This window comes from Zeus faber (assembly GCF_960531495.2).
Source record: "Zeus faber genome assembly, chromosome: 16".
Classification (NCBI taxonomy): Eukaryota; Metazoa; Chordata; class Actinopteri; order Zeiformes; family Zeidae; genus Zeus; species Zeus faber.
The window spans coordinates 19,936,118-19,948,617 of record NC_137202.1 but is presented as its reverse complement, the minus strand read 5'-3'; the positions used below and the strand labels follow the sequence as shown (position 1 = coordinate 19,948,617).

The 12,500-nt window shown below is 45.8% G+C and overlaps 1 protein-coding gene across 2 annotated transcripts in view; it reads right to left on the bottom strand.

The window, feature by feature from the left end:
* Window positions 1–2,473: 2,473 nt before the first annotated feature.
* The window catches only part of cdh5 (cadherin 5), a 33,495-nt gene continuing 23,468 nt past the window's right edge, over window positions 2,474–12,500 (bottom strand). Inside the window, exons 14-16 of one of the 2 annotated variants that reach the window (XM_080016072.1) lie at window positions 9,033–9,165; window positions 7,861–8,280; window positions 2,474–7,584 (exon numbers count right to left, since the gene is read on the bottom strand). In XM_080016072.1, the coding sequence (XP_079872198.1) occupies window positions 7,866–8,280; window positions 9,033–9,165 (548 nt within the window). In that variant the 3' untranslated portion in view covers window positions 2,474–7,584; window positions 7,861–7,865. Of the gene's footprint in view, window positions 8,281–9,032; window positions 9,166–12,500 lie in introns of both variants that reach the window. The other variant, XM_080016071.1, reaches the window with a different exon arrangement.

The following is a 12,500-nucleotide window of genomic DNA, read 5'->3' as shown; positions in this document are numbered from 1 at the left end:
GCCGGTTGGGCTCTACTCCTCCGTCCAATGGGGGAAGCACATTTTATTTGTCTCGGTTGGCGTTGTGTTGAGTTCCTCCAAAATGCAGATGAAGCAGTTTTTTGAGTGGCTAGAATGTCCACATACAGTATTAAGATATAAATATATTGACAGATACTTTATATTATATATATATTGACTTGACAGATTCGATAGATTTATATTTGCATGGACAGAGGTTCTGACTTTTATGCCCGGCATAAGACAATGCCGGCCATAAAGGTCATTAAAACATTGTTGCATGAACAGTGTTTACACCACAAGACAACACAACACACCAACTGGAGTTTTGCTCCACGTCACACTGACTGAATACTCGATACCACCGCTCGGCTCTTACATGAATTCATGACATGTAATTTAAAATTCAGCTTTGTTGCAGCAGCCAAACCAAAACCATGTTCTTATCACTAATTACTCACATATGTTCGCTGGCGGAAACATAACAGCGTTATTCGCTTGCCGCCACCAGACAAGACAAAAAGGGGGGAGAAACAACGCAGCTGGATAAAGACAGAAGAAGCCGTCCTTGTATATGGGGCTTCACAGAGGCCATTTTCTTCCATTTTTAACCGAGGAACACAGCTGAAATGTCAACGTACACAGCAGGACCGTCACACCCACGTCGGCACGACTGGGAAAACCCTGCACTGCCGCCAAATCGAAGCTGTACTCTGTAGAATTGATGTCTGGTGCAGTGGTTCTCAACCTTTTTGGGGTGTGTGTGCCCTGCCCTGGCAAGAATGCTAAGACCCGTACCCCCCTTGACACAATGGGGCATTGCTTTGGTTTCTGGTCAACCTTCAGCCACACTACTGACCACACCACGAAGCCGCTTTTGCCCCAGCCACTTTTCCATTGTCCAACAATACTCCTTTGAGATATAGCGTGAGTGTGTGTGTGTGTGTGTGCGTGTGTGTGTGTGCGTGCATGCGTGCGTGTGTATCTAAATATATGTTAATTTATAATATATATTTATAATATATATATTTTTTTTTCTTAACTCCTATGTTAACAATCCCTCTGTCGCAGTCCCTCTTTGCCATTATTAAGTCGAATCTTGAGCAAAAAACGAGTTCACTCATGAAATCATTTTTGTTTCCTCGGGTTTCATATTTCAGATCGTTCAGCCTCGTCACAGGAACTTGCGGCCACAGGAACTGGTTTGATTGCGCTGCAAGCCCAAGCACAGCTGTCGTCAACAACTCCACTCCAAAGCCAACTCTCCGCCGCTGCGGATCTGCGGTAACGACTTGCCCCTTTGTCATTTTATGGCCCTTAAAGGAAACAAAGCCACCGCCATTTCCACCATGGTGTGGAAGTGTCTTTAAGCAAGGCGAGGGCAGGGTGAGGGCTGCACCGAAAGGCTTCATGTGGAGTGGCTTAACAAGACAAAACACGTCTTTAACATTAATAAAGGAAATTTTAATTGAAAAACGTTGGCACGTTAAGATCATGGGTCTTGGATCGTGGGTCTTTCTTTGGATGTACTGACTCGATTTTTGACTTTTTGACTATATATATATATATATATATATATATATATATATATGTATATATAATTATTATTATTATTATTATTTTTTTTTTGTACAGTCCACTCCATCTATTATAGTTATATTTTTATGCTATTTAAATGTATACATTGTTATATTGGAAATTGTATTGCTGCTAAAAATGTGCACAATCTCTGCAGGCACTGCCACTTGCCTTTCACTGCATACCTGTATGCGTGTGACAAATATCAATCCTGAATCTTGAATCGAATGATCTAAAATCTACATCAAAAACAATCCAAATGAGTTCCGGTCGTAGGGTGATGTGTCTTCATACACATGTTCATGTTGCAAATTCAATCATAAATATCATCCAAAAATATGGACTGCCACAATGGACAAAAAATATATCCTAATTTGGCTAAATGTAGTTTAATTCATATGAGATATATATATATATATATATATATATATATATATATATATATATATATATATATATATATATATATCTTACTTAGTATAGCTTCATTAATGTAGGTAGCTTCACTTCTGAATTTTCTTTATGGGGGATCAATAATGTCTTATCTAATCTTAAATCTTATCTTATATCAGTGAAAATATATTTCCCAATCTCTTTATACCTTCGTACCTTATAGCCTTATACCCCTACACCCAAGATGTTTTTGTGCCATATTGGCTGATAAGCCACATTTTGCATTCCCAACCTAAATTAATTCATAGCAAATCAATGACTTGTATGTAATTTCTCTTTTCATCCGTGGTGGTACCAACGGTGCCCTATATCTGTGTGAAATGTCAAAGATTTGGATCGAGGTTAAAGTTGTTTGACTACATTAAGCTTCATTGATGATTACGATATTAAGATTACGACCTCGCTCCTATGGATTCGATGTACAAAGCCACAAACACTTGAATTGAGTGTTAATATTTATTCTACACATACAAAACCCTTGGGTAATAAAAAGTATTTGCTATGCACCATAGAAACAATATAGAAAACGTTGTGTTCACCATTAAAAATGACCTCATACAATATAACAAACATTAAAGGCACGTGTTGCTCTCCTCAAGACCCCCCGTCCTACGTCCGTGTAGGAAACAAGGCTGGCAGCTGTTTCAAAATACTGTTTCAACGCCGATACCCCTGCTTGTGTATTTACACCTTTTCGGATCGCTCTCTCTCTCTCTCTCTTTCTCTCTCTCTCCGACACACACACACACACACACACACACGCACACACACACAGGGACATACACTGTACACGCAGAATTGCAAAATGGCTCAGATACACACACACACACAATTTCCTCAATTTACTCTCATTATTTTCTACACGTTTCTTACTCTTTACAGTGGGCTGAGCTTTAATCAAATTTTAATATTTTTTTTTTATATGAATAAAAAAAATCGTTCAAATGACAAAATCGGGAGATGGGATTGTCGGCATTTCGGAAATTTCAACAGTTAATGTCAGCAAGTTTGGTGATGCAATGATTTGATTGATGTGATCATGTCATGTTTTTAAATGGATACAAACATTCTGCTGAAATGTGTGTGTGTGCGCGCGCGTGTGTGTGTGTGTGTGTGTGTGTGTGTGTGTGTGTGTGTGTGTGTGTGTGCGTGCGTGCGTGTACGTGTGTGGGTTTGTGGCAGGCTTTAAGGATTGAACAACCTTGTGCCCATTTTGCATTTTGTTGCATCAGGCTTGGTGCTGCAGGGGACGGGGGCAGGGACCACTCCGAGCCGTCACTCACGGACGGATTTCCACTGCAACTCCACAAGCAGCGACGCCGCGTGCGCCGTTGGAGAAAGTGTTGGACGATGTCGATGGCGTATGGATGCAGTCGAAATACAGCACGGATAACATATAGATTGGGATAGATCGGTTATTTCTCTCACGCGCTTATCCAGTTTGTCTCGTATTACTTCCCCAAAGTATTTTAGATTGTTCCTTAATCAGCAGAAAAAAAAAAAGAGAGAACGCATCGAGGGACTTGTTTGGAAATATAGAAAACCTGGCACTAGCTCATCTACTTTTTTGTCCTTCAAATTGCAAATGAGAAGAAGTCGATGATTTCGGATGAATTACGATGCCATGACACTTGATTTGAGATTACTTTTTTTTTTTTTTTTTTGGGATACAAGTTTAAATAGTGTCTGAATAACCCAACCGTTTCAGTGACGGTTGAACGTGACCGTAAAAAGCTCCTTTCTCCCCGTCGTCGCGGTGACAGCGGAGCTACAGCTCACTCTGAAAACTGGGGGGTGGAATGGAACGAAAGCAATGAGGTTAACAAATTCTTCTGCAAGAAACAACAACTTGAACTAAAAACACATCCGCGAAAAACACAAGGAAGGGAAATGAAATCATAAGCAGAGCGTCAGCTTTTGGCACGTTGTAAAAAAAAAAAAAGGTGGTTTTAATGGTTGAAAAAATATGTTTTTCCCAGGTTTGGGTTATATATTCTCAGCTGTTGATGAATCAGCAATTAAAATAAAAAAATGATATAGAAATGTACAAAAAAAAAGAAAGGATTCAAAAATTCAAGTACTGTTTATCCAATACTAATCATTTTCGCCATATATAGTTTCCAAAATAAACATTTTCCTCTCCAAATATTTTCCAAGTCCCATTCCAGTTTGGGGGGGGGGGGAAACACCCATGGAAAGAGTGATTAGAGACGATGTGATTCTAATGATGTCATACTGTAACCCTACGACCGACATAGAGCTGGCTTCACTTGCTTTATGGGATGCCACCGCTGCTCAACGCTGCTCTGCTACACCTGGCCGCGGCTCGATGAAGGTGCGGAGGTACCTGCGGAATTTAGGAGCGAGCCCGTGGGGGCGAAGGGGTGTGAAGGCGAGGTGACCCAGCCCAGCGGTCCACAGCCTGAGAGCCGTGTGTTTTTAAAGGACGTACTGGTGTGACCGCGAGTCCAAACAGGTGTGGGCATTCATCTTTCAAGTGGCACCGAACGGAACAGCCGCGCTTTTTTTTAATTTATTTTTTTTTTCGGTCAGAATCCGTCCCGCTCCGCGCAGCTGCCGGAGCCCTCGCTCGCGACATTGTTCTCGCTCTCTTCTCCTCTTTCTCTCTCGCTCTTTCCTCTTTTTCTTTCCCCTCCCGAGGTAATTTCCCAGGCCGACTAACAGGAAGCGAGCACAATGTGCTGCCTCGCGGGGGAGATAACAGCGGCAGGAATGGGGCGGGGCCAAGAAGGACAGGAAGTCCATTCCGTTGTTTGGTTTAGTTGATAAGAGGGAGAGAGGGAGAGGGAGGAAGGGAGGGAGAGAGAGAGAGAGGGTCCAGAAGCATGTATGCACCCAACAGGAAAGAATTAAGATGGCTTCCAGCTATTGTCCGCAGCGTTCACCAAGCGGGATTCCGAGAGGCCAGTGTTCCAGAAAACAAAGTCACGTCCAATAAACAAAAGAAGACACAAACAATATTCAACACACTGAAAAGGGATGAAATCAAGGAAAGAAACAGGAAAAAGCCGAACGCGCGTTCCTGTTTTTTTGGAAGCGTCTTTCGGCAGATAAACACAAACACAAACAATCACTCGCCACACGACGGTGTTTGGGTTTTTTTAGTCTTCTGACGGTTGTTGTCCAAGATTCAGAAAACTAAATGACATCACCAAGGGTAAAGCCACGCCAGGCAAAGGAAACTAAAGTAGACTAACCCAAACTAATGGGAAAAAAAGAAAAGCAGCTAAACTAACAGTAAACGTGTCTTTGGTTACAAGTAAAATTGTCCCACTTGAAATGAGGGGCTTGGAATAAGGGTCTTTTTTTTTTTTTTTAATTTTAAATCGTTATTATTATATGAACTCATGATGAATGACGGCATCCATCTTGGGGCGGTGCGAGCAAAATCTAAACCACAGTAGCGGAACGGACGCGGGGTCAAAGCGATCCACGCCAACCTCCGACACCCTCGGGCCGCCGCAGCTTTCACCATCGCTGCTATATCGGCCGCCGGCGTCCTTCCTGTTCTGTCCGAATGACTCTTGTTCTCGTGGACCTGGGAGGATTGAGCCTTCCACCGTGTCAAATAAAAGCCGGGGACGCCCTCGGTAGATCTGTCAGAGCCCAGGCTGTCATTTCCTCTCCGTCCGGCGCGACGCGGCCCGTCCGCTGGAAGCTGTTTGCTGCGCGAGCGTTTGTGTCGGCGGGGCCCCTCCGCCCCTCCGCCCGTTCGCTCCCTCCTCGGCGGGTTAGACGCCGTGCCGGGGAAAAAAATGGAGCAGGTGATGATGAGCAGAAAGCTTTGATGGCAGCTTCGGGACGATGGAATGAAGGACTCTTTTACGGGATTACAGTCGATATCAAATGACATAAACAGAAAAACAAAGAGTAAACAAAGCGCTCCCTCCAACTCAAAAACGCTCCCGGCCGACTCGGATCAAACAGACGGAGCCTCTTTGTGTGGAAGCCCCCTGCGGCCAATCAGAGCGTCGCTGCGTCGACCCCGTCCCCCGTCCCACGTTCACAAAAATCAAAAGCAACAACTGGAGATCAGACGCCACAACTGTTAAGATGCTCCCCCCCAAAATATACAAAAACATAGAGCGAGTTATATTACAGGCTTTCACTACCACAGCCGAAATATATATATATTTTTAAAAAGGAAATAAAGACGAATACCGCGACGAAAACGATGCAAGAAGTGGTTGCTTTCATTCGCGGAACATTGGTTACCCGTTTGCACTGAATCCAACCAACGTCTACAAAGTGTTTCTGCATGCAATAGTCGAGTGTGGCTCAATGTAGGATTCAGAGTTTTCTTGTGGTTTTAAGTCGCTGTTTTGGCCGTCACTGTATATTCCACCTATGACATGTCAGATGAGCTCATATCCACGATATGCATCCACTGATACAAGCCGGGAATGTAGGCCTTGTATGCACCACATTGCTGTTTACTATGCTCTGCTAGGGCGGTGTGCAGATAGACACCTCAAACATTGTGTGTCTCCTAATCTGTCAAGGAATATTTTCCATTTGTAGCCAAATCTGACTTTGAGGATACGTGTTTTAGTAGACGTTTAATCGAGGATATGAGCTGTTTTAGCGGAACGCCCAGAACACTTCTCAGGGGGAAGACGCAAGACGCCCTCAAGAGTTCCTGGAAGATGGAACCGGAGTCGGCTGACTCGAATATCATGATTCCTTGTTCCAAAGCGTCGGCGAACAGGCCACCTGACGTAGCGATGACTTCAAAGAGGACACTGAGGGTGTCTTCTGATTGGTCGGATGGGAAACAACAGGAAGCGGGAGGTGAACCTCATTGTTCCAGCCAGAGATCACACAAACTTGGCGATGTCCAGGTAATGAATGATCTGGAGGCGAACCAAATAATGAATGGATTGGGATTAGGGATGCAGTGATGGCCCATCACTGATATTGGTAATCAGACCAATAATGGGTTAACATAGGGTGGCAGTGTCGGAGCAGATAGGCCAGATTCTGAGTCTACAAGGTTCAATGCATTGAATGGGTCACATTTGTATTCGATATCAGCCTTAAAAGTTTAGGATTTGGAAATGGCTTCAGCAGTTGGCATCAGTGCATCCCTATTCGTGACAGAACAAATGCGTCGGCATTTGCAGGTGTCGAGGTCACGGTTTACCCCAAGTCGCTCCCATTGTGAGACGATTAGTCCTCAGTCCCTTCCATGACAACACTTCCTCCCCGTCTCTTTCGGCGGCTTCTTACTTATCGTCTTAGTGTTTCCTCGAGGATGAAACAAAGGGTGACGTTTCATCAAAGGAGGCCAAGATGTTCCCCAACCAAATATCCTTGATCTGATGTGATGGGGTTCCTGGAATTTAACCAATCCCTTGTTTGGAAAGACCTCGAAGCCTAAACAATCTTCAGAACTTGTTTATCTACAATGGACTAAAAAAGTAAGTTGGCATTCCGCTTGATATACAAGTGTACTTCTTTTTTTTGTTTGTGTCTTCAAAAGCTAGAAAATCCCTTTGGAGACCCAATCAACAGATGACTGGAACCTCCTCCCTTTCTGAAAAGCGAAAATAAAAAGTAAAATGGCGACCACAAGTGCATGCCATCCAGTGTAAATTGTGATGTGCAAGTGCTTTTGGAGATTTGGCAAATTAACATATTACTACGTGAAGAATGTGTTTGGCCCCGAGTGTGTTGTGTATTGGTGTGTCTGTATGCGTGCATGTCTATGAATGTGTGTGTGTGTGTGTGTGTGTGTGTGTGTGTGTGTGTGTGTGTGTGTGTGTGTGTGTGTGTGTGTGTTATAACATCAAGTAGGCCTCCCGCAACCTGCCTCAGTTTGGGAAGCAGTGATCCGATCCGTCCACCCCGTACAGCTCGGCCAGGGTTCGAAACCTCGGCCCCCAGTCGTTCAGGAAGTCGTAATCCAAGTTGGAGCCGGTGGAGGAGCTCTCCAGGGAGCTGAGGCTTCCGGCCAGGGACTCGGAGCCCTCGAAGCCGTAGATGTGCAGGGTGTCGTAGGGGAAGCCGTCCCTGTCGTGGTCGGCCTCGTCCTTCTTCACCTCGATCATCACGGCCATGTCGCCCTTGCAGGCGGCGGGCTGCGGGTGCTGCTGCTGCTGCTGCGGCTGCTGCTGGTGGTGGTGGGGCTTCTGGACCATGGCGTAGAGAGATGGGTGCAGGCCGTGGTCCGGGTGGCGGAGCAGGGAGCCGTCGTGGCGGGCCGAGGTCAGGATGGAGACGTCGTACCTGGAAGAGAGAGGGACAGAAGGTACGAGAGGGGGGGATGATTGGCCGCGCACTTAGAGGTGGGAACGCAGTCTAATGATCAAACTGTTTATTTTGAATTTTTTTTCAACCCGGTCGTCGTTATTGTTGGTCATTTTAATGAACGCGTGCCATTGTTGAACCGTGTATAGAAGGGGAATTAAAAAACAAAATCAAAACTAAATGAGAAACAAAATTTGTTTTCTTTGAAAACTTCTAGAATAATTAACCTTTTTCACTTGTTTAAGAAAATTGAGAACTTATTATTCTAAAAAACAACCTAATTTAATTACCGTGTTTATTATTTTGTGAAAACGACCTAGCATGAGCCTAACCTCTCAGCTTCCAAACCATAATTATCTATTTTTGCCTTGAACCTTTGTAAATGATCCATCAACATTCTACACTGTTCATTGTGAATAATACTAACATCAAATATTATTAAGAATTTCACACACTAGACAATCCTTCCAAATCTCATTCTAATGCAAGAGAAACTTAAATAGACAAGAAATGCGTTGGGTTGAGATCCTGCTTCTTTGCATCCCATAACTAGAATATCAAGCTGCTTTTTCCTGTACTATCTGGCTTGTTTTTGGATTTTTGTTTTTTTGTATTGGGAACATACTGTCGTACACTGGACCAATAACTGATGCCAGTGTCTGTATCCGTGCTCATCACCAGATAAAGACATTCCTATAAGCAGCAGGTCATTTCCTCCATCATCCACATACCCGTTGGTGTCCATCTCTCCTCCACCCTCCTCGTCGTAGGTGACCAGCTGCTCGTTGATCTCCCCGCTGTGCTTCATCCCGGCCAGGGACTTCTTCTGGTAGCGCCTCCTCATGGCGATCAGGATTACTATGACTAGACAGGAGAACGGGAGGAGAGCGCAGTCACATCTTCAGCACTGTACTGTACTGTACTCTGATTGGAACCAGGCTTTATTGGCCAAGCACGGTTACACAAGAAGGAATCTGTCTCTGGTTGTCAGTGACTGTCAGTTTGTACAGAACATACATAAAATGCAAAAATGTAAAAACACGTAAAAAGAAAAGCAAAATGTAAAAAAAAAAAATTGCGTTACACTGGATAGAATCGGGAATACGCTGTATTTACAGTGTGTGTAACGGTCAAGCAGCATATTCAAAGAGGTGGAATGGCAAGCGGTGCTGACAAATAAAAATGGAAATTGTTTTATATTTTTGGGTGTTTAAAGGTTTCCCTGCCACCATACCATGTGTGCGGCAGGGACGGCTAACGGTTCATGAGAGAGGCGGCATGTGGCAAGAAGCTGTTCCTGTGCCTGGTTTGTATCCGTTGCGTGCTGTTCCGAGGCATCGGTGATGGTTTAAGTTCCGTCGAGGTTATGTTTGGTGACATGATGCGTGACGTGGAGAGGACTCGATGGTTGCTGTGAAATAACAAAACATTAAGCTGCTATATAAAACTGAACCGGCAGCTCCTGTGGCAGGTTGAACTCCCCCAGCCGGCGGAGGAAGTACATCCTCTGCAGGGATTTTTTTCTTAACAATGGAGTCTATGTTGGCTTCACAATTAAGGGTATTGGAAGATTGCGGTTCCCAGGAATTTGAAGGCCTCCACAGCCTTAGAGTTTGTCCAGTATCGGGGGAGGGTCGGGATTTCAGCGTGTTCAGGTTTCAGCTCCAGGTTGTTGTGGTTGCACGAGGGGACCAGCCGCTTGACTTCCTGTCTCTTAGCAGATTCATCGCCATCGCGAGTGAGCCTCCTGTAGGCGGTCCTCCAGCGGCTGATGATGTCTCGAAGACCTTCCCGCGCCGGTGCTGGGTTGCCGGCGCTGTGTCCGGGCAGAAGCAGTGCGCCGCCTGCTGTGGATTCATTCAGCAAGTTTTCCGTGAGCCACAGAGCAGCAGAAAGTTCCGAGCCCCCGCCGTTGTGGTTGGGTGGTATGGACCTTCCCAGCTTATTACTCAGGGAGCGCATGTTCGGAGTCCGGTAAGCCCCCACCATTGCACCGCTACGTGTTCAGCAAAGCCTCTTTGGTAAAGAGAAGAAGAGGAAGAAGATTCTACACCACAACACATGCTTTCATGGCCGGTGAAATGAGTTCTCTGCTTTTAACCCATCCCGGCCCGTCCTTCCTCCGCGGGGCAGCCAACAGCAGGGGGCCGCGTACAGCGACGCCCGGGGACCAATTACAAATGTGTTGTGGTCACGTTTGGTCTGGTTGTTGGTCGTCTTGGTTCCAGGCTTAAAACACGACGTTTTCCCGAGATGGAAAAATTCAGGATTAATCAACTTCTTGCTTTTCCCCTTTGGTTGTTGGTCGTTCCCTGTTTGTCTTCTTCTGAACATCTTGCCACCATTTTTCCTTTTTTTCTTTTCTTGTTTGACCACAAATGTAATTTCCAACGTTTGTTTTTTTCTCATGTTTGTCGTGAGGAGAGGTCTTTCGCTTGTTTGCTTAGCCATGACTGCGACAGTAACAGAATCAGCCGACAGCATCTGTTGCTCAATGAAACGCAACGTTTCCAGCCGGCCGCCGGATGTTTGATGCAGACTGCATCAAACATCCTCCAACTGCTCTGCTGTAGTTGGAGTCATTATTTTATCACTCGCTGAAAGGTATTTTGCTCTGCTCTGCCGACCAGCGCCGGGGCATTTCACGCCGGCCAAATGACGGTTGAGCATGAAAGTCATTTTGCTTTCTCTCCAACCGTCCATTTCACTTTTTAGTCTGCCTTGTGAGATTCCCTGACCGGCGCATTTAATGTCAGGGCCGTTGGACTGCAATTTATAAAGCGCTTTTCTAGTCTTGCGACCCCTCAAGGCGCGTGGCTCATGGCGGCGGCAACCCTGCAAGGCGCACACCTGCTCAATGAAAGCAGTCAGGGGTTCAGCGCCTTGCTCGAGGACACTTCAGCGTGCTGCCAGGAGGATCGAACCGGGAACCCTCTGATTACCGGACGACCCGCTCTACCTCCTATTATATTGCGTGAAACAGGCCAGTGCAGGGACGTGAGGAGGGGCAGGCGCTCTGAACAAAGGCGGCGGGAGGGGGTGACTTGGAAACGCCGCACACCGTTTTCATTCGTTTTGTTTTTTTTCCGGAGGCGGCGCTGGCCGCGAGCGCCCCGATGCGCTCCTCACGAACGTGCGTATCTTTCTCCCCCGGAAAAAATCTCCACACCGTCATGAAAAACTTCAGATCACGCGCGAGCAAAAAACAAAAAATAATAATCTGAATTCGGGCAACTTTTGCCTGCAGTGCGCACTCCGAAGAGGCTAATAAGGAGAGACGAGTATGAAGGGAAAATCAAACGCTGACTCCAGGACAAGGGAGAAGACGGACGCAATAAGAGGGAAAGGAGAGAAAGGGAGGAGGTAAAGGAGGAGATGCCCGGCTTGACGGCGGCTACGGGGGTTCGATTAGACGGAGAGCCACGGTTCCGATCTCTCTCTCTCTTTCTCTCGGCAGATGCCCGGCATTAGCCTTTTTTTTTTTTTTTTTTTAACTTTTGGGGAGGGGGTGAGCGGGACTAATTTAAGTTTGCATGGGAAACCGGCAGATTAATCTTTTACAACACATGCTCTCCGGTTTAATAAGCCCTGGAGATAGCAGACTTAGAGGGGGAAAATGTATTTTCCTTTGTAGGAAAATGAAGGAGTTGAGAATCCCCCCCCCCCCCTCTTTTTTTTTTTTTTATTTCTCCCCGAGCATAAAAACTGGACTTGTGTGAGAAAATGTGTCTCTGAATGGGTCGCGCGTTAAGTTGCTCTGGGCTGCGGCGGATAATGACGAGTGCATTAAATAGTTAATCTTCTCCGTGTCCGCGAGGAGGAGGCGGTGGCGGCGGCGGCGGCGGCGGCGGGGAGGGTGTTTGATAAAGAGAATAAGAGACGGAGAGAGGAAACGGAGGAGTGGGAAAGGGAGGAAGCCCCCTAGAGGGAAAGAGTAAGAGTGGCGAGAGGAGGAAACGCGCCTGAATAGTTAATGGCCGGAGTGTTTGGCTGTGTTTGGGAGAAACGACGGCACCTTAAGAGACGGGAAACTCGGCTCGTCCCGACCCCTTTTCTTTTGCCGCTTTTCCCCCGCAATTCTTTCTCTTAGCTGTCATTTGCCTCTATCTCCCTCTCTCTCTCATACTATTGATGACTGACCTGTGATTTTCCTGTGGTTTGTCTCTATTTTTGTTGTTTTTTGGTTCCTTCGTAATCAA